Here is a 21890-nt window from a genome sequence, read left to right as displayed (position 1 = left end):
GCCCTGCCTCCTTCTTGTTTTATTTTATTCATTGCTCTGTCCCAGGCTGTGCTGGTGTCTCGGTTTGCCAAGCCAGGTGTCTGCTAAGGAAGGCAGGAGCCTCCCCTGAACTGGAAAATGTAAACCCCCTCCCTCAGAATTATAATTTTGAAACTAAGAGGCTCTCAGGCAGAGAAATGGGAGCAGGAATAACAGTTCTTTACTAGGAAAGAAAATAAAAATAAAATAAACAATGCAGTAAATCAAAACAACCCACTGCCATAGTCAGACCATACCCTGACCCTCTGTGTGTCAGGGTGGTGGCACAGTCCCATCCCAGGGGGCCTCAGGGTGGTGGCACAGTCCCATCCCAGGGGGGCTCAGGGTGGTGGCACAGTCCTATCCCAGGGGGGCTCAGGGTGGTGGCACAGTCCCATCCCAGGGGGGCTCAGGGTGGTGGCACAGTCCCATCCCAGGGGGGCTCAGGGTGGTGGCACAGTCCCATCCCAGGGGGGCTCAGGGTGGTGGCACAGTCCCATCCCAGGGGGGCTCAGCCCTCCTGCAGTGCCAGCTGTGGTTCTGCTGGAGCAGGGATCCTGCACAAGGGGGGAGTTTTCCTCTGCAGCTCCAGGGCTGCTGGAGATGGGCCTGCTCTCCCTCTGGGAATGCAGGGCAGGAGAAAGCTGCTCCTCTGGGAATGCAGTGGGCAAAGGCTGCTGGGCTGTTCCCAGGTCAGATTGGATCCAGGTAGGAATGCTTGGCTCCTCCCCTGGGCGGAGCATCTCCCCATGGGATGATGGAATTTGATCAGCCCTGCAGGGACACTCCCTGGCCATGGACAGAAGAGATCTCCTGGAGGGAGGATTGGCTGTGGGAGAGATAAAGAAAACTCTGCCCAGTGAACAGAGAGAACTACCCCAACCTGAGCCACCCTGGCCCACCCTGAGCCGTTCCCTCTCCTCCTGTCCCTGTTCCCTGGAGCACAGCCTGACCCCTCTGGCTGTCCCCTCCTGTCAGGAGCTGTGCAGAGCCACAAGGTCCCCCCTGAGCCTCCTTTGCTCCAGGCTGAGCCCCTTCCCAGCTCCCTCAGCCTCTCCTGGGGCTCCAGTCCCTTCCCCAGTCCCTTTCCCTTCCCTGGACACACAGAGCTTCCATTCTCCTCCTCTTGAGTTTTCCTGATGTTTTGTGGAGCCTTAAACTCCTCCTGAGGCAGGCTGGGGTGTGTTTGTACAGCCTGAGCTGTGTGTTGAGGATCAGGACAAGGAGCTGTAACCCCGCTGCCCATCAGCTGTGGGAAGGGAGGCAGCTGGAAGGGTTTGATTTAACTGCCAGCTCCCCTTTGTTCACCAAAAACCAGCAGGATCAGCAAAACCAACACCAGAAACTACAAAAGGTAGAGGTGAGTGAGGCAGAAAGATTTCTTCCAGCAGGAAATGCAGTGTCAGGGTTCTGGAATGAAGCTACAAATTGATGGGAAATTACTTTTGGGATACCCTGGTCCCCCCCTTCTCCATTCCAAGCTGATCTCTGTGAGTGTTTCTCCATTGTCTCAGAGAAGTTATTTTAAAGCCTGGCAGAGGCTCAGTCTGGGATGTTATTTCAGCAGCATTAAAAGTGTCCTGAGTGAGCAGGGAAATGCTGGGCTTGGTGCTATCTGCTGCTGCAGACACATGTCTGGGAGAGATTACAGCCTGAGAAAATCCAAATAAATACATCCAGGGAGCCTGTCCTGGGATTTCCTCTCATTTCAGCAAATGCAGATGGGCTGCACCCCAAAACCCTCCTGCTCTGCTCCTTCTTCTGGTGCTGAGTGGGCTCCTTTGGCATGGTGTGTCAGAGGAGGCTGGGAGACTGCAGATAAACATGACACCCCTGGGGATGTGTGAGGCAGGTATGAATCAGTGCTGAAAGGCAGCCAGGGAGGGTGGCACCTGTGCCAGGAGCCATCTGTCACCTGAGAGCAGGCACACCTTGGCTCAGCATCGCTGCTCCTCCCGTTTGCCTGGCCTCAACACACAGCTCAGGCTGTACAAACACATCCCAGCCTGCCTCGGGAGGGGTTTGAGGCTCCACAAAACATCAGAAAGCTCAAGAGGAGGAGAATGGAAGCTCTGAGTGCCCAGGGAATCCTTGCAGGAATATCCTCCAGAGCCTCCCAGGACAGGAGGGACTTGAGCTCCACTCCTGATAATACAAACTTTGCCTTTGGGTCAGCAAATCCTCGGCCTGCAGGGAGCTGGGAGGAACCAGCAGGAAAGATTCACTCTGTTGTCACTCTGATTTTTAAAGTTTTTTTTAAGCCTTCTGGTGTTTACATTTGTGTAACGAACTTTTTAATACACTTTGTGTAAATAACTGATTGTTTTGCATTCTTTTATGGAGGAGGAGAAATTTGATGGTCATTGGAGAGGTAGCACTGTCACCCTCCAATCCACTGACACTTTTGGAAATCTAAAAATGTTGGAGTCAGAAATTAAATATTCTCTTTTTACCCTTGAGAGAGCTGCGTGTCCACGTTGCTTTATTTCGTGCCCGATAGTGACACTCTGTCCCTGCTCTTCTCCTCTCCTCTCCTGCTGTCAGAGCCAGGCTGGGGGCTGGAGGCACCTCCTGCTGGTTCTGACCTTGGAATCTTTCAAATCCAGACAATTCCCAGGAGTTTGGGGGTGTTTGCACCCCAACATCCACGTGCTCTCCAGGAGGAGAGGGAACAGCCTCAGGCTGGGCCAGGGGAGGCTCAGGTTGGACCTGAGCAGGGATTTCCCCATGGAAAACATTGCCAATCCTCAGCAGGGGCTGCTCAGGGAGGTTTGGTGGCCCCATCCCTGGAGGTGTCCCAGTGTCTTGGTTTGAACAGCCAGGTGTCTGCTAAGGAAGGCAGGAGCCTCCCCTGAAATGGAGAATGCAAACCCTCCCCACCCCTCCGAGTTGCTATGAATTTTAAATTAAAGGGCTCTCAGGCAAAAAATGTGGGAGCAGGAATAACAGTTCTTTATTAGGGAAGGAAAAAAAAAAGTATAAAATAAAACAATGCAATACACTAGAACAACACTGGCAGAATCAGAACTCAACCTGACACCCTGTTGGTCAGGGTGTTGGTAGCAGTCCAGTTGGAAAAGTGGCTGCAGTCTTCCTGAAGTGTCAGGTGTGGTTCTGTTGGAGCAGGGGGTCCTGTAGAAAAAAGGGTGATTCTTCCTCCGAGATCCGTGGAAGTAGAAGCAGCTGCTGTTCCTCTGGGGAATCCAGTGGGAAGCCGTGCTGGTGTGTCAGAATCTCCTGATTATATCTGGGTAGCAATGCTTGGCTCCTCCCTCTGGGCTCACATCTCCCAATGGGATGCTGTAGTTCTTATCAGCCATGCAGTGACATTCCATAGCTGTTATCAGCAGATGTCCCCTCCCAAGGGAGGAGTGATTGTGGTCACTCAGGGAGAGAGATAAGGAGAATTCCCACTTGGCACCAGACAACTGCCATACAGATGGTAACAGAACACATCTTGCCTTGCAATCTGGAACACCCAGGAAGGGCTGGAGGTGGCACTGAGTGCTCTGGGCTGGGGACAAGGTGGGGATGGGGCACAGCTCAGACTCGGTGGTCCTGGAAGTTTTTCCAACCTAAACGATTCTGGGATTCAGTGATCAGAATGAGAGGATGCTGAAAATCAGGGCTGCAAACCCTGGCTGGGTGTTCTTGCCAGCCTGGGGTGTCCAACCCACCCAGAGCAGCCTTTTGGGATCATCCCTTCACAGCTCTGGTGTTTATTTCTGTTTGTCTTCCAAGCCTATAAACCATGGGGTTGTGTTTTATGAAACCACAGAGAGGGAGGCTCTTGGAAAGCTGGTGCTGGAAACAAGGCCCTGGAGTGGCAGAGACTGGAGAATTTGCTGTTAATTACTTTGACAATGGAGCAATAAAGAGAAGTTTATTTAGGAGCTACAGCAAGGGCCAACGTTTATGGCACTTGTCCCCACTCAGTGTCACACAAGTTTTATTGGGATGTTTTTATTTTTTTTAAAGGAATCCCACAGAATCCGCTGGATAGGCATTGTGCACCAATTCCAATGCTGACTCCCTGTAATTCAGTAATTAATTTAATTGCTGTGAGGCCAACTTGAACAGGTTGAGGAGCAGTTGTGTGGGGATTTAAATGAAAACCATGCAAAAATGCCCCTCCAGCTAAAGCTTTTAAGCCCTGAATGTGGATAAAACATCATTTCAGTGGTGCTTTAGTTGAGACAATTGAAGGTTTGAGCTCAGCCCAAGAGCTGTCAGTGCTCCAGGAGGGGCAGGGGGTGAATGCACAGAGCAGGGGAAGGAGGATCTGGAGGGGAAATGACAACAGGGGATGGAAGATGCACCAAGGTGTGAGTGTGGCCTGGGGGGTGAGGGCTGGGCAAGGCTGGGGTGACACCAGAGCACCTCCCCAGGGACCAGGAGCTCTGGGTGGGGTTAGCTCTCATGGTTGTCAGGAAAGAGATGGGTGAGGAGCTCTGAGGGGTCGGATGAGGTGACCTTTAAAGGTCCCTTCCCTGTGCACTCTCAACTCATCTAGGAAAAGTTGAAAATGGCTTCTTTTTAAATTTCCTATTAAAAAACCCCAAATCAAGCGAGGCCCCCAAACCCTGCAGAGCAGCTGGTCCTTGTGGGCTCCCCCCCAGCCCTTCCCTCCTTCAGAGGGGTCTCCTTGCTCAGCTTCCAGGATATCACTTGGTGCCTGTCCCAAACCCTTGCCCTGGCCCCACAAGGGCAGCACGGAACCTCCCAGACCTCTCCCCCTCAGTTAATGGGATGAGATTTCTGTGCTGGCTCACGGCTTGGAGAGCTGGATTTGCCCTGAGCAGGATAAAGCTGAAGGCTGAGCTGCCCCTTGCACACTCCTGTGCCCACCCTGACACCCTGTGCCCTCTGACACTCTTCCCTGCTCCCAAAGCTCCTTCCTTTCCTGCTACTTGCCCTACTTTTCCTGGGGTCATCCCTCCCTGCAGCAGCCCTTCCTGCTGCCCAGCCTTTGTCCCCAGAAGCCCCATCCCCTCCCCGCAGAGCCCCCCGTGCTGGGCAGGCACAAAGGAGGGGCAGCACAGCTGCAGCTGTGGGCAATGAGCTCCAGGAGAACCTGGGCTCCCTTTTTCCTGCCCAGACAATGCGTGCAGCCGAGCTCTTTCTTCCCAGAAGGTTTCTCTCCCCTGGAATTCGCTGTCCTCTCCGTGGGTGGGTGCCTGCATTCACTCTTCCATAATGGGCCTGGTGTCCTCCGTGGGAAATGCCCTTGTTCCTTTTCTTCCTGCCTTGGCTCTGGCCCCTCTGCACTCGCAGCCACGGGGTCAGACCCAAATTATCCCTGCTCTCCGGAGCACGGAGGAGGAGGAGGAGGTTCCAATCCTGTTGCATAACCAGCCCTGGAAGCTGTGAGTGCTGCAGCTCAAAGCTCACCTCAGGTGCCTTCTGGAGTACCCTCGGAAAGGGATGCTTGGATGGGGAGGGAAATGGGAGCAGCAGGGAGTGGATGTGGCACTGGCAGTTATTGGATTTGTTGGGAATGCCCTGACAAAGGCAGGAATGATGAATCTGACTCCATGTTCTCAGAAGGCTAATTTATTACTTTTTGATACTATACTATATTAAAGAATATAATACTTTATAATACTATATTATGTTAAATATAATATGTTTATAATATAATACTATATTAAAGAATACTATATTGTACTAAAGAATACAGAAAGGATACTGACAGAAGGCTAAAAAGATAATAATGAAAACTCCTGACTCTCTCCAGAGCCCTGACACAGCTTGGCCCTGATTGGCCAAAGAGTGAAAACAACTCCCAGCAGAATGCAATGGAACAATCACCTGTGGGTGAACAACCTCCAAACACATTCCACATGAGCACAGCACAGGAGAAGCAAATGAGATCAGAATTGTTTTCCTTTCCTCTGAGGCCTCTCAGCTTCCCAGGAGAGAAACCCTGGGGGCAGGGATTTTTTTCAGAGAATGTGAATGCCATAAGAGAGAATTATGTGTCTCTCTGTTCAGAGAATGTGAATGGCACAGGCAGTGCTGGCTGCTGTGGGCATTGTCACGAGAAATTCTGGGATGGAGGGAGAAGCAGGAAAAGCTGCCTGCAAAAAACTTCATGTCAAGTGTGGTGGCAGCTCTCTGGTCAGAGAGAGAGGAAAGCTAGATAAGCTGCACCAAGGGAAATTCAGGTTGGATATCAGGAAAAAAATTTTACAGAAAGAGTGATAAAGTTCTGGAATGGCTGCCCAGGGAGGTGTGGAGTCCCCATGCCTGGGTGTGTTTAACAAAGCCTGGATGTGGCACTGGGTGCCAGGGTTCAGTTGAGGTGTTGGGGTTAAGCTGGACTCAATGATCTTGAAGGTCTCTTCCAACCCAGTGATTCTGTTTTCCCAGAATCGGCCTGGGAAGCTTCAGGGAGCTGGAGATAAACACTGACAGCCAAAAATGAAAAACAGCCTGCAGGTGGTGCTTTTCTAATAGCTGTTTTCCTGCTATTCTCATAAGGTTGTTTACAAATGGGTGTCTTGTTAATTAGCCAGCCAGGTGAACTCTATTGATTAAATGACCAACCAGGCCCACCTGTAGCAAACAAAGCTATAAAAGAAGAGAGGATGACCTAAATGGGGCTCTTATGCTGATTAGCCTTCTGAATGCTGTGGGAGTCTGTGTCATTCATGACTCAACAGTGACAGTCAGGGTGTCCTTGAGCTTGTCCAGCCAACATGCAGAGCCACCAGGGAGTTCCAAACAAGTGGGAAGTTGCCTTTTTTTTTCCAGAGAAAGTCAAGCACAGCATTGAAATAGGCTCCTCCTCAAGCCAGGTGTCGTAAGTTTTTGGAGGTCTATTTCACACCCAAGATAGCTCAGCTGCTTTAGAAGGCATAAAATCAGCAGGATGGCTTCTGGGGTAGTGTTGGAAACAAAAAGGTTTTAATAAAAGGCAAAATAACAAAACTCTTTACAGCGAAAAACCCAGCCAGGTACAAGAGGTCCTTGCTCCTGGTAAAACACCTCACAAAAGCAATTTAGTTTCTTTGTTCTCTTCTTTTTCCAGTGAATTGCTCAGGTGGGACTTTTTGGCTCTTTTCCAATTGGCTATCCTTAAGTTTGAGGTGAAGTCCCCCAGGTCTATGAGGTGTCTTTTTAGCCAATTGAGGAGAGAAACTTCTGGGCTCTTTTCCTTTCTGAGGAGAAAAAGGATGGTTTTGTCACTCTGTCCCCAGGGGCACATTCCTACACAGCCTCCAACACCTTCCCCCAGCTGTGGGCTGTCAGGGAGGTGGAGCAGCACTGGGGGGTCAGGGGGGCTGTGCTGGTTTGGATGCCTGCTGCTGGTGTGAGGCCCAGCATGGAGCCCTGGTTTTCCATCACCTCATGCAGGGAACCCTCCTGGTTCAATCTGGAGCTGTGATGTCCCAGCCTCGCTGATGCAGAGCTTGGAGTGATCCTAAGCAGAGTCCTGGCAGGACATTTCCATCAGGCACTCAGCAGCTGGAGGGAGGAAAGGCCCATTAGGTCATGGGCTCCATTCCCCAGCCAGGGCTGTCCCCTGGACTTGGCCAGCCCTGTTATTTCAGGTTCCAGCAGTGCCACATCCAGGGGAAATGACTCAGCCTGACAGACCCTGCTAGGAGCTCTCCAAGGCCCCAGTTTTTGGCTGTTTGGTACAATTTTCCTTCATTTCCCTCTTTTGGGGAGAAAGTAAAGCTCAGTGGAAGTTTCACACATTGAAAGGAGCCAAAGGAGAACATGGGTGGTCACTTTTCTGTGTCTGCAGCTGGGGGTGCCCCTCAGGGAACACCTGGGATGGGATGGGATGGGATGGGATGGGATGGGGATGGGATGGGGATGGGATGGGATGGGATGGGATGGGATGGGATGGGATGGGGATGGGATGGGGATGGGATGGGGATGGGATGGGATGGGATGGGATGGGATGGGATGGGATGGGATGGGATGGGATGGGATGGGATGGGATGGGATGGGATGGGATGGGATGGTGGAGAGTCACTATTGAAACCCATCTGATTCCTGAGAGCACCACTGAGCCTTAATGACCCCAGCCAGCCTCACCTGGGACCCCCCAGCTCATCCCAGCAGCCCCATTTAAGCTCAGCCCTGTGCCCTCAGCCCTGGCCTGAGCTCTGGTGGGGGTCTTTGCCTCCTGGATGGGCCATGGATGTTCCCTGGATGGAATTTCTCTCCTTGTCCTTTTGCTCTCTGTCCCATCTCTGCCCATGGGTGGACTCCACACCTCACTGCAGCCTGGCTTCCACACCAGCTTCTGCCTGTGCTTCCCTTTCCCACTGACTGTGCTCCAGGAGGGATCTGCACCCGGTCCCTGACTGCCTGGGGCTGCCTGTGGAGCATCTCCCCAGGGGCTGGCACTGCCTGGGCTGCTCCCCCTTGGAATCTGTGCCTGTCCTGGGGTGCCCCAGCTCCACACAGCAGCTCCTGGGAGCAGCTGCTCCCTCCCAGCCTCCCTCCCTGACTGCCCCTGTCTGAGTCTGGCACAGACTGGGATGCCTGGGAAGATTCCTGAGCTGCTTTTAGGAGCAAGTTGGATCTGGCAGCTGCAGCTGAACTCCAGGAATCTCCTTCCCAGTGCAGGAATAGCTGTTCTGGAGGTGTTTGGGCAGAGGTTGAATAGCAGAGGAGTTGGGTTGGGGTGCTGGATGTGCTCTGTGGGCAGTGGGAAGGACAAGGAGAGCCCAAGGTGAGCACAGCTGGCCTGTGAGCTCTGGTTTGGGGTCCATGATGCTCAGCAGGGGTAGAAAGAGTGTTTGTGAGCAGAGCTGCTCCCTGGCCTCTGGAAAGAGAAGGGAAGCCTGGTTGTGGGGATAAAGCAACTTGGCCCTGGGAATGCTGAAAGCCCCACAGAAAGTGGGAATTTTGTAGAGGAAACTGAGAATTCCTGTAGCAGAGGTACAGCCTGGGCTGTTCCTGCCTCTGGCTGCTGCACTCAGCAGTCTGACATGCCCTGCCTGGGATCAGTGTGCTGCCAGGAAGGTGTGACCCTGCTCTCTGGGCTGGTGACAGCCCCTGCAGCTGGGAATCCCTTCCCAGGAAATCCTTGGGAAGCAGCCTGTCTGCTCCCAGAGCTCAAGGCAAAGGGAGGAAATCACCCTGCTTGGAAATGTCCAGCAAATCCGTGGTGTTCTTGTAGTAACCACAAACCCAGCTGTGCCAGGAGGGAGAGGTGGCCCTTGGTAACCCTGGGGAGAGGCAGCAAGGAAAGGCTTTGGTGTTGAGGCTGGCTGAGCCCTGAATGCAGCCCTGAACAACCTCAGTGTGCAGCAGCTCCTGCCCCAGAACTGTGGGACAGTGAGCTGCAGAGAGTGCAGGAACCTCCTCTTGGAATCCTGTTCCAGTTTGGGTTGGAAGGGACCTTAAAAACCATCCCATCCCACCCCTGCCATGGCAGGGACACCTCCCACTGTCCCAGGCTGCTCCATCCAGCCTGGCCTTGGGCACTGCCAGGGATCCAGGGGCAGCCCCAGCTGCTCTGGGCACCCTGGGCCAGTGTTCAACTGTAAAAAACTTCATACCTACAAATCTAAATTGATCTTTTTGTTTAAAACCACTCCCCCTTTGTCCCCTGCCATCAGAGCCTAAGCAGGGAGTGGTGCCTGGCCCAGGGAATATTCCCTGTGTGTTCATTCCAGGGCTGTTCTGATGCCTCAGGTTTTAACTTTTATATTTTTCACATTCTGTGCTGCTTTAGTGTGTGGGTCTGGGTTCACATCAGGGGATGGTGAGCTCTGTGCACAGAGCAGGGAGACAAAACAATTCCTGCTCCAGCTGGGCACCAAGGACAAATGATCCAAATCCCAGCCCAGGAGCACGAACCCCGTGGGCTGGAGAGAGAAAAACAAGCAGGGTGGGAGTGCCTGGGCTAAAGCTGGGATGGGACAATGAACTGCAAGGTGCAAATGGAGCAGAGCTGATCCCAGGGAGAGACCCCGTGCCCGGCCGTGCATTTTGGGGCCATTTTGGGTCATCTTGGGTGCAGCCCTGGCTGGGCTCTGGTGCTGCCCAAGGTGGATCCATGGAGGCCTTTAATAAATCCCTGCTTTATTCTCCAGCTCTGTCCAGCCTCTGCTCCAGGGCAGCCTGCACAAGGCATCAGTTCCAGCTGCAGCAGGTGTGGGAATCACATCCCTGGCAGGACCCAGTGAGCTCTCAGTGCCTGTGATCTCCAGGGCTCTGGTGGGGGCTGCAGCCCCTGGAGATGGAACTGTGCAGGTCCTGGCACATCCACTGATGCCAGCAGTGAGGGAATCACTCCCAAAAATGCTTGGGGCTGAGAGGGACAAACATTCCTGATATTTTCCCCTCTGTGAGCTCTTTGCTCTTGGATTATTTCCCATGCTGATAAACCCTGCTGGCTCTGCCTCTGGGCGTTTTGGCTGGCCAGGGCTCCCAAGGGCTCAACCCTGCACCCTCTGGCTTGGTCCCAATTTTTTGGTGTTCCTGCTGCCAAAAGCTGCTGCACCTTCATTTTGCAGAGCTTTAGAAGTTGCCTGGAATCCAGTGGATGCTGTGCCCATGTGGGGAGCTGGGGAAATCCCAGGTGAAATCCCAACTCCCCACAAACAGCCTCATCTCCTCCATTCCTTCCCCTCTTTCCCATCCCAGGGCTCTTTCCCATGCAGAATCTTCCAAGGAGGTGGTGTCAGGAGTGACACAGAGTGTCTGAAGCAGACCAAAGCTGTTTTCTGCTTGATTGATTTGTTATTTTGCCTCTCTGGCTGTGGATATCTCCTGGCAGGTCGCAGCGTGCCCGGGGCTGTTTGTCTGCCCTCTCAGATCAATCTCACACCTCATCCACAGCGGGAATTCCAGGGAGTGAAGGGGCTGGATGCTTCCCAAGCCATGGCAGATGCTCATGCACATGGTGCTGGCACAATTCCCACTGACAAATCATGGAGTGGGATTGTCCAGACCCTCCCAGGAAAGGGACTGTGGGATCTGGGGTGATCCTGCAGGGCTGGGCCAGGGCTGGTGATGTGAGCCTGCCCCTTGTCCCCACTCCTTGCTGCTGGCAAGGTTGTTGCCACACTGGAGGGATCTGGTTTTAGGTGTCTGAGGTCTCTAAGTCTTTTTGCTAATGGAGAGGAAGAAGAAACCTTGAGCTTTATAACACATTTTTCCTCAGGTATTTCTGTACCTCAAAGATTCTTCAGTTAAAGGTGAACTTGGGAAGAGAAAGTCTGCTCACCTGGGGAGTGAAAATCTTCTCAAGGTGATGCCAAACAGGCCAGGGCAGGGGCTCTCCTCTGTTCAAACCATCTCCAAAGTTCACAGCACATTCTGAGAGTGGATCCTTTCCTTCCTGGGATTCCCACTGGAATTCCTGACCCTGTGGTAGGGCTGAACCCTGCTTTGGGCAGAGGGGTGTCCCCACCCTCTGGTCAGGACATGCTGAGGGACACAGTGACTTCTTCCCACTCCTTGGGTCCAATTCTTTATTTAGAGCATCAGCAGGGAAGTTTGGGAAAGGATGAGCAGGATTCCTGTACCCAGCTGCTCCAGGACTTGTGGTTTGGGGCATTTGTGTCCCAGGCTCTACTTTACAGCCCTGAGCATCCCAACTCTGTGGATGTGAAGGTACCACCACAGCTGGGGAAGGAATGGCCCTTCCTACCTTTGGGACAGTGGCCTCCAAACTCATGTTGTGATTCAAAAAGCTTGCCTGGCTGTTTGTGAAGTTGTCTGAATGGTTTTGGTGGTCTGAGTCTGCTGAATTTGTGCACTGAATTTGAATTTTCCCAAGTTGACACTCTTCTTGCTGTGGGTTTTGTCTGTTGTCCAATTTGTCTTTCTCTCACTGGAGATTAAACAGAGCAGAGCCCTGTAGTGGAGGCTTCTGAGCCTACTGAGCATCTCTCTCTTCTCCCCCAATGCAGATGAGGTGAACCTGCTGGACAAAATCACTCTCCATGCCCAGGACCTCAGCAATGTTTCCTTTGGCTACGACCACAGCAAGTGCAGGACCCTGGAGATCGGGCAGTATGCAACCCTCAACATCCCCACCAGGGAGGCCTTTGGGGACAGGTAACCTCCCTTCAGGGGCTGGGGAGGGGGTGCTGGGGCTCAAAAACCATCTAAGGCCTGGCTGCTGGTTTGAGGAGCTCCTTGGAGAGCCCATTCCATGGTGACATGGAGATAACTCAGCCACTTTGTGCTCTGAGCTCAGGGCTTCCTTCATTTCTTACATAGTGGAACATTTGGAACATTTGGAACAGTTTGTCCTGTCCCCTGCAGTGCCCCAGGCTAGGCTGGATGGGGCTTGGAGCAGCCTGGGCAGTGGAAGGTGTCCCTGCCGTGGCAGGGGTGGGATGAGATGAGCTTGAAGGTTTCCTCCAACCCAAACCATTCTGGGGTTCTTTGATGGTTCTTGGCTGGGTGCAGGAAGGACACCTTGGCATGGCCCCATCACCCCCTGCTGAGGTTGTGTGGGCAGTGCTAATTTAGGCCTGGGACAATTGTTGGCTCTTTTCTCCCTTTATTTTTCCTTCTCAATCATTCATTTGTGCTGTGCCTCGAATTTTTTTATCCTATGAGCTCAGTTGCTGGTGACACAGCAGCAGCTGCACAATGGCACGTGTCCCCTCTTCCCACCAGGTTTGCAGACGAGCTGAGCGTGCTGCTGAAGCTCAGGTACTCCCTGAAGGAGGACACCAGCCTGGTGACCATCCTCAGCCACCGCAGCCACGTGCTCTTCCAGATCAGGGTTAACCCCTACGGCCTGGTCTTTGTCACCACGAGGAGAAGACACTACGAGTAAGTCCCAGCCCAGGTGCTCTTTTCCTGCCTTTCCTTCCTTCTTTTTCTCCTCCCAAGGCCCAGGGCCAGGCTTTCCCTCTCTGGTGGGCTTTGGGCAGTGCTGAGCTCACCTCAGCAGAAGGAAGGTGATGTCCCTCAGACCTGGTGCAGCTTGTCCCTGCCAAACTCCACTCTGCCAAAATGATGCAGCTCTGGGAAACAAAGCATAGAACAAAGAGGTTCAGATGCCTGAAGATAAATCAAGACCCAAACCCCAGTCATTTCTCAGCTGCCTCAAGTGGTTGTAGACGTCCCCAAATCCATGGGAAACAAGTGATGGTGTTGTAACAATTCTCAGATGGTTCCTCGTGTCTGCACTGAGGAGGGACACCTGAGGGACCCTGGAGCTGCTGAGGGGGGAAGCCTGGATCAGGTGTGGGGTGAAGTTGTTGTGCCTGCTCCCTTCCCCTCAGGTTCCCAGTGTCCTTCCTGGGCGATGGGCACTGGCACCAAGTGGCTCTCAGCATCTCCCTGGAGAGGCTGGAGTTGCACGTGGACTGTCGGCTGGTGGACAGAGTCAGCTGGTCCAACCATTTTGGGATGGGAGTGAACACTGAGGGGCTGATCATCATTGGAGGCCTCATCGAGTCCTTTGAGATCCCCTTCAAGGTGAGAGCTGGGCAGGGTCTGCTCCACCTGTGTGAATGAGGCTGCAAGTTCCCTCTGATGGAATCCATTTCCATCACCTTCTCTTCCCGAAACAACATTTATTTTCATGTTTGGGCAGATGAACTTAGGAAAGGCTTGGAGTTGTGCAGAGGGCTTGGGTTTGGGTTTGGGTCAAGGCAGCACAAGGGGCAGCAGTCAGGTCACCTCTGGGCTCGATTTTCACTCATCCTCTGGTGCTGGCCATGACTTGGACCATGAGGAGAAGTCTCTGTGCAGTCAGCATGGAAAGATCTGGTTGGGGAAGTGGGTCCAATGGCTTCAAACTTCCAAAGGGTGGGGTTACATGGGATTTTGGGAATTAGGAATGGTTCCCTGGCAGGGTGGGCAGGCCCTGGCACAGGGTGCCCAGAGCAGTGGCTGCCCCTGGATCCCTGGCAGTGCCCAGGGCCAGGCTGGAGCAGCCTGGGACATTCTGCAGGCAACTCCTGAAGCTGCAGAGGGAATGTTCATTGCCCAAACCATCCCATAAAGAAATTCCTGGCTGTGAGAAGCTGGAGATGACCCCTTCTGCAGGCCCTTCCAGACCTTTCCCTCTCCTCTGGAAGAAGCAGGAGCACAAACTCTGGTTTCTGTCTCTTCCAGGGCGCTCTCCAACAGCTCACCTTCGTGATGGGGGACCCAGCAGCAGCTGCTGAGCAGTGCCACGGCTACAACTCGACCTGCCCAGGCTCCTTCAGCCTCCACAGGGCCCCGTGGGGGCTCCCAACAGCCTGGCCACAGGTGTGGCTGGGGACAGCTGGCACATTTAGGGACTGCTGGGCCAAGCTTTTCTGGTGTCACACGATCCCAAGGAAAGGCCCAACCCAGGGTGTTGTCTGGAATTGCTGGGACCTCCAGTTTGGGATGGGGTAGGAGAAGGTGGGAGCGGTTCTTTTCCATCCCTTCAGGTCACAGATGGGCTTGGTGCCAAGGAGAATGAGTTAAAGGGAGAGTTTGGGATCCAGGGAAGGCCTGGGGGTGGCTGTGACTGGATGTGCTCCTGTGGGTGGCACAGGAAAGCTTTGAGTAATGCTGCAGCTGGAGCTGAGCTTCTGAGAGGAGGTGAAAGCTGTCCCTGGGAATTGGACACCACTCTGGAATTCCTGCCCACTCCCAGCAGCATTGCACCCTTTGGTACATCGTCCTTCCCGAGGCTGTCCCTCTGTCCTGCCAGCATTGCTGGAAAATGGAAATTTGGGGGACTTTGCTTTCGTTGCGGTGCTCAACAAATTTTCAACAACTGTATCTGTGTCAAAAAGCCCAGATCACATCGTAAATCCCCCAAAATGTGAAGCACTCAGGCTTTACTCAGGAGCTGGAGCTGGCCCAGGGAAATTCCTCACATCTTGGGCCAGCTACCTTCATAGGAAGTGCTTCAGAGGAGCCTGGAAAAAGCTGGAGAGAGGCAAGTGCTGGATGTCAGTGCCTGGCAGGAGCCTCCCCGTGGTGTGTAACCCATGTCTGTGGGCTGGGGAGGAGCTGGGACAGCTGCTGGGACAGGAACGTGGGGCACTGCCCTGCCTGGCTCCTGCCCGGGATTCCTTTGGGATGCTGGAGCCAGGCAGGGAACAGGGAGTGGTGGCACCTGGGACAGCCCTGCAGTGGCTGCTGCACTCCCGGCAGGGCTGTGTTGGTGATTTGAAGAGGAGGGTTTGTGGGCAAGCCCTGCTGGTGAGGGATTGAGGAGCTGGCTGTGCTGGGAGCGTGGAGCAGGCTGAGTGTGACACAGAGCTGGTCACCTCCTGCTCTGGGGGACAGAGGAGTGGCTGGGGTAACCCCGAGGGGCCAGTGCAGCCCTGGTCATCCCAAAATGAAACCTCTCTTGTCCCGAGCTCTGGAGGCCTGGAGCTCTTCCATGAATGGCTCTGGGGTCTCACCCATCAAGCAGAAATTTCACTTTAAGCATCAGTAAATTGCCTGCAGGTGGGACCCCCCCAGTTCCCATCCCTTGCTGGCCCTTGTGTTGGCAGGGACCCCCGTCGTTGGAAGGAATGATGAATCTGACTCCATGTTCTCAGAAGGCTAATTTATTATTTTATGGTACTCTATTATAATAAAGAATACTATACTAAACTATACTAAAGAATACAGAAAGGATACTGACAGAATGCTAAAAGATAATAATGAAAACTCCTGACTCTTTCCAGAGCTCCAACACAGCTTGGCCCTGATTGGACATTAAGTCAAAACAATTCACACCAGAAACCAATGAAACAATCACTTGTGGTAAACAATGTTTAAACACATTCTGAAACAGCAAAACACAAGAAAAGCAAATCAAATAATTATTGTTTTCATTTTTCTCTAAAGCTTCTCAGCTTCCCAGGAAAAAATCCTGGGCAAAAAAATTTTTCAAAAAATATAAGAGTAAAAGGCCCTCCTCGGGACTGAAGAGCTTCCAAATCAACAGAAACTGCAAAAACCCACCCAAACTCTTGAGAGGTTTGATCAGAAGCCATCCCCTGCTGTTGCTGGGAAGGATTGGCTCCCACTGAGCATTCCCTGGATGCTTCCTGGGCCGGCAGAGGCAGCTCCTCAGTCCTGGAGCCAGCAGGAAACACGTGCTGGAGGCAGTGCTGTCCTTGGGCAGTGATGTTCTTCCTCTTCTCTCTCTCCAACTCTCCAGGTGCCAAAGGAAACCAATGAAATCCAGGATTCATCTACTCAGGTATGGCTCCTGCACTGTCCTTCCTGTGTCCCTGTGCTGTCACCCCCAGGCTGTCTCCTGGGGACAGGAGCTGCTGTAACAAGCAATAAGGCAAAGCCAAAATACCCAGACAATGCCACTAATTATGATTTTCTTGGCTGTTATGTTACTTTCTTTACTGCAAGCTCTCTCTCTAATGGTTTGAACGTTCCTTGCTGTGTCCCAGAGCTGGTGGAGGTCATGGTGAGGGCTCAGGTGACCTTCCTGAGCATTTGCACAGAGCCAGAGGGGTGGTGCTGGGGCAGGGAATGAGGTGGGTCAGGCCAGTGCCTGCCCAGGGGATTTGTGGATCTGCCTGGGAGCTGAGCCAGGCTGGATTAGCCTGCAGGGAAGGAGGTGAGGTCAGCAGGATTTGGGATAAAGCAGGATGCCCACTGCTCCTGCCCACAGTGGGATCTGCTGCCTGCCTGGGGGGGCACCCCCAGGACCTCCCTGCTGTCACTGGGGAGCTGGGAAGGGCTGCAGCTCCCTGTGGGAGGGGGTGGTTGTGCCTCTGGGGCCCTCCTTGGCGTGGCTTCCTGGGATCTGGTGCTGGAAGAGGGGTGGCTGCCCCCAGTCCCCTGGAGCTCCTGGTGCTGAGCTCCTTGCTGGAGCTCTGTCCCCATCTGGAGCCTGGAGCGTGTCCCCAGCTCTTGTGGGTGTGCTGGGGACATGAGGGAGTGCTCTGACTGAGGCTGGCCTTGTGTTCCTGCTTTATTTGGGGTTTTTAGCCAAGATTTGTGGTTGGAGTCCACACAAACACATCCTGAGGGGAAAACCCAACAGCGAATGCAAATTGAGATTTGTGTGTGTGTGCCTGAGCAGTTGGAGTTCATTCCCCTCACCCTCCTCGTGCCTGTTAGCTCTTTGAGGACAGTCTCTCTTCTCTCAGCTGGCTTCCACTCCCTGGCTACACCTGGATAATTCCAAACTGGAAATGGCCAAGTGGCCTTTGGCAGCCAGGTCCATCCCTCTGCTCTGGGCTCAGCAGCTCAGGGGGATGTGCTGTGGGTTTGTAATGAACTGAGGTGCCAAAATCACAAAATGTCCTTTCCTGGGCACTTCTGGAAGGTGGGCTCTGTCATCCTGCTGGATGCTCTCTGGGGTGTGATTCCCACCTGTGGGCTCTTCCAGACCCTGGCAAGACATTGCCATAACTAGGAAAGTGGTGAAATTCATAGGTCTGCAGGGGGAAACAAACAATATTCTGGATTTGGGACAAGTTTATTTTTCAAGCACTTAATAAGGAGCAGAGAAGCTTTGGAATCTTTGGCATTGAGATTTATTAGGAATAAAAAAGGAGTTTGGGAGTAATGAGGAGCAGCCCAGCTCTGCTGCAGGCACAGGCCACAGCTCTGCTTTCTAGTTCCTTTGTTCATTTAGAAGTAAATTAGTACATTGGTGGATTCCTTAATTGTTAATTAGAGCTAAATAATTATGGAGGCTCAGGGTGATGGCAGAGGAAGATGTAATGGGGGAGGCAATAGATGAGTTTGTCACTGGCAGTGATACCTAAATTGCAGCCCACTCCTTTTGGCAGTTTTTTGGGGTTTTTTTTTGAGGTATAAATTGCCATTTCTGAGCAATCTTTGGGACGTGGATGGTGCTGAGCCACTTCTGCTGCATTTTGTATTCTCAGACTGCCTGTCCTAAACGTGAGCAGGAGGGTTCCTGAACTGAATGGCTTTTCCAAGGCAGCTTAACCTGGGATCCTAAAGCCATTCACCAAACAGGCAAAGCTGAAATCCCACAGAGACAAAACTTCACTGGTTTAATTCTCTTGGCAGTCCAGACTAGCTGGGAAATACCTGCTTGATTTAAAAATGCTGTGAAAGCTCTGTGGAAATGCTTGGTTGGGTCGTGGCACTTCTGTTCTCTCGTGCTTGGGTTTGCCAGTGAGCACAGGAATCACTCCTTCAGACTCACTCAGTCCTAAAATTCCATCCTTCCTGTCCACTCAGAGCAGCCTGCAGCCTGTGGAAGTCAGGACTTGCACATACTCCTGGTCCAGGGCTTTAAAACACCCATCACAAAAGGCTTGGGCTCGGCCCATCCTCACTAACAAAGACAAGTCCTCATGGGGGAACTGTCCCTCCTCCACCTTCAGTTTCCCTGGTCTCTGGGGCTGCTGGTTCCTTGGTTGTCCTGCTGGGACAACCCCAGATATCCCTGTGGGGATGTGACTGGCAGCTGGAGCCCAGCTCTGTCTCCCTGCTCTCAGGCCTTACCTTGAGGGGTTGTTCCTGATAGCTCTGATATCTCAGCCCCTGCAGAGCTCAGATATCGATGCTGGGTGACCCCAATATGGGGAATAATGTGCTCTGACTCCACGATTCAGAAGGCTGAGAAATTGCTTTATTAAGCTGTTCTATATTACACTAATACTACACTAAATTATATACTAAAATGATACTATACTAAAAAATACTAAAGAAAAACCCGTGACTCTCTGAGGACACGGCTTTGACCCAACTGGCCAAGGAATCCAAACAACCCTCACTGGTGTCCAACTAACAAATCACTTTGGGTAAACAATCTCCATAGCACATTCCACATGTGCCAAACAGCAGGAGCAGCAAACAGAGATAAGAATTGTTTTCTCTTCTTCTCTGAGCTTCTCCCTGCCTTCCCCAGGAAAAGTCCTTGGGAGGTTGTGCCTGCTGCTCTCTGTGAAAGAGCTGTGGCCACACTCAGAATCCAGCTTCTCCACTAGGATAAGATCTGTGGGGAATTGATTGTCCCAAAACCCACTGTGGGATAAATGTAATGACAGGAACCCACTGAGCTGACCCCTAGAGGTTTTTAATCCCAAACCCAAGTGCTGTTCCACCCAACCCAAGCCCTCTGCACAATTCCAAACCTTTGCTGAGTTTATCCTGCCCAAGCATGAAAATAAATGTTGTTTTGGGAAGAGAGGTGCTGTGAGGAGCCTCTGGTGGGAATTACTGCTGCTCTCCGACCTTTTTTGAGCTGGGGGCAGCTTTTGTGCCCTTGCTGACTTTTAGGGCTTCTCACATGCCAGAGGTGTGGCAGAGAGGCCTTGGCTGCTCATCAGCTTTTCCAGAAGATTCCCAGGGTGTTGTTCTTCCCACCAGTGTCTTGTGTCCTGCTGCAGCTCCATGGCCTGTCCTGGGTCAGCCACATCCCTGGGAAGGGCCAGCAGAGCCTTCCTTCCCAGCTGAGGGTCCTGAGGGCTGGGGCTGCTCCTGCCTTTCCTTTGGGAAGGTGAGGCAGCAGTGCAGGGAGCACAGGGAACCCTCCTGGCCCTGCCATGGGGGCTTGCAGGGATGCTCAGGACTGGGGGCTGCTTCAATGTGAGCCTGGGTGGGAATCAGGGAGCCCCAAACATCCCCCTGGGAAATGGGGCATCGCTCAGGGGTCACAGGGATCCCCAAATAAAAACCATCCTGTTCCCATGGGACACATCCCACTGTCCCAGGCTGCTCCTGCGCCCATCCAGCCTGGCCTGGGACATTTCCAGGAATCCAGGGCAGCCACAGCTGCTCTGGGAATTCCATCCCACCCCCTCCCTACCTTCACAGACAAGAATTTATTCCCAGTATCCCATCTAAACCTCTTCCAGTTTAAACTGTTCTTCCTTGTCCTATCACTCCATGCTCTTCTAAAAAGTCCCCCCCCTTCCAAACTTCTTGTAGCCCCTTTAGGATCTGGCACTAGAAATAATTTAGCTTACTTATTTTATAAAAATATTTTTAATTTTTTAAAATTTATTATTTATTATTTTAGTGTATTCTGTTCCCAAATCCAGCACCCAGGTGTGATGTGGGAAACTGGAGAGCAATCATTTCAGCCCCTGTGGGTGGGGGATCCCTGTGCTGAGCTGCTCCTGCTTCCATGGAATAAAAGGCTCCTGCCTCTCTGGCCTGGAGCAGCTGCAGGAGGAGGGGGCCATGTCCCAGGGCTGCAGCCCCTGCCCAGGACTGAGGGCAGAGCAGAGGGGCTGTGCTGAGCTCCAGGAGGGGTTTATCCCCTCCAGAGCCCTGCTGTGGCTGCTGCAGCTCCTCAGGTACAACTGGCACCTGACCTGCTGCTGGCCACAGCCCATGGCATTTCCTGGCACTTATTCCTCCTTGAAATCAGTCCAACCTTGATTTCTGATTTTTTTTTTCTATGATGCAGCCTCTTCTAGGGGCTTGATGCTAGAAAGTGCTGGAAAAAACAGCTTACAATTGCCTGTCTCTGATCTTGAGCTTGAGTGAGTCACATTGTACCTTTGGCTGCTGGATGGAAGAGGCTTCTATTAACAAAAAATTCTGTTTCCTGGGAGAAGACCCTGAGCTTTGAACTCTGTTTTACTCAACCTGACCCAGCTTAAAATTAGGGCAGAATGTTATGCTGGTTGTCTGGGCTGCTGAAAACAGGGATGCTCCAAGCTGGGCTTTAACCCCTTTGCCACTGAGGAGTTTTTGGAGCGTGGCTCCAGCTGAAAAGCCCTCCAGAGATCCAGCAGCATTGTTATCTTTGTCAATAAAACACTCCTAGGCTCCTCAGGCAAGAGACCAAGTTAGAAACCCTTTCCAAAACCATGGCATTAATTGCATATCTGTGGTTTCTTTATTAATGAGCCCCATATCAGTTGTTCTGTTATTTTGCTTGGGCTCAGCTTGAGGAAAGAGGTCTGTAATTACTCAAAGCTTCCCATTTGCCTTTTTTATGCCTTTCTTTTTTTAAATTCCATATTGGCACAACACAAAGCCTTTTCCCAGTCAGTCCCCTGGAGCTTCCCCAGCTCTCTGAGCCAAACTGAGAATTCAGTGCTCATCCTGGGGAGAGCCTGAGGTTTTAATGCTTTTGGGGTGGAATTCTGGGGCTGGGATTGAGAAACCTCCGCTCCCTGTCCCCTCTGGAATGGGAAGTATTTCCTTGTCATTTGGTTATGTCATCTGGATTTTCTAAGTTGGACAGAACTGGGCTTCTCCAGCTCTTCCCAGGTGGTTGCTGTGGTTGTGTCAGTGCCACGTGGCAGGTGACAATGGGGACCCCACATGCAGCTGGGGTAGACACTTCTCCTGCCTTTATTTTCCTTCTTTAATCCAATTTTCTGCAAATCACAGACCCTGCCTTGCTTGCCACGTGCCAATTTCTTCTTTTTTCCCTTCTGTTTTGTCATCCTGAATGGCTGCTTTCAATCTGGGCTCCTTCCCCACTTCCCAGCTGGAATTTCTGGGAGTTCAGACCCACATGCCTCACTCGACTCTCACGCTGTTGGACAGCTTCAGAGCTGTTCCCAATTTGTCCCTCTCAGCTGGTTCTCCTCTAAATTTGGCCAGTTTGGAGGAGCAAGGATGGATTCTATTGATTTTGGCTTTTAGTTGTGTTTACACAAACCAATATAATTCAGCCTTGTGCCTCAGTAATTTTTCCTTAGAGCCCCTTTTCCCCTGAGCCTTGCCAGATGGGAGTTTCCAGAGTGGACCTTTCCCATGTCAAGTGTTGAAGTTGAATTAAAACCCCCTTTTCTTTACTCTGTGGGAATTCTGGGCTCCCAGTGCCAGCTGCCAGGCCTGGATGTGGCTTCCCACTGGGATTCCCAGGCTGGCACATCCTGTGGGGCTGCTCTGCACCAGCATCACCTCTTGGGAACCTGAGCACTTCAGCTCCTGCAGCTCCTCTCAGCTCATGGTTAATTAGATTGGGAATTCTCACCACACTTTTCCTCTCCTGCTGGTTGAGTTGCAAGGAAACCTGAGCAACCTGGCCCATGGAAGGT

The 21890-nt window shown here is 52.4% G+C and overlaps 1 protein-coding gene across 1 annotated transcript in view; it reads left to right on the top strand.

The window, feature by feature from the left end:
* LOC132337080 (collagen alpha-1(I) chain-like) overlaps nucleotides 1-21890 on the top strand; it is an 87499-nt gene that overhangs the window by 22233 nt on the left and 43376 nt on the right. Inside the window, exons 2-6 of the mRNA XM_059865219.1 lie at nucleotides 11907-12054; nucleotides 12625-12783; nucleotides 13239-13434; nucleotides 14077-14214; nucleotides 16100-16141. Coding sequence (XP_059721202.1) covers nucleotides 11907-12054; nucleotides 12625-12783; nucleotides 13239-13434; nucleotides 14077-14214; nucleotides 16100-16141 — 683 coding nt within the window. The remainder of the gene's footprint in view (nucleotides 1-11906; nucleotides 12055-12624; nucleotides 12784-13238; nucleotides 13435-14076; nucleotides 14215-16099; nucleotides 16142-21890) is intronic.

Source organism: Haemorhous mexicanus, chromosome 21 (genome assembly GCF_027477595.1).
Source record: "Haemorhous mexicanus isolate bHaeMex1 chromosome 21, bHaeMex1.pri, whole genome shotgun sequence".
In the NCBI taxonomy this organism is placed as follows: domain Eukaryota; kingdom Metazoa; phylum Chordata; class Aves; order Passeriformes; family Fringillidae; genus Haemorhous; species Haemorhous mexicanus.
Note: the sequence above shows the minus strand (reverse complement) of the source record. Positions and strands in the feature narration are given on the sequence as shown.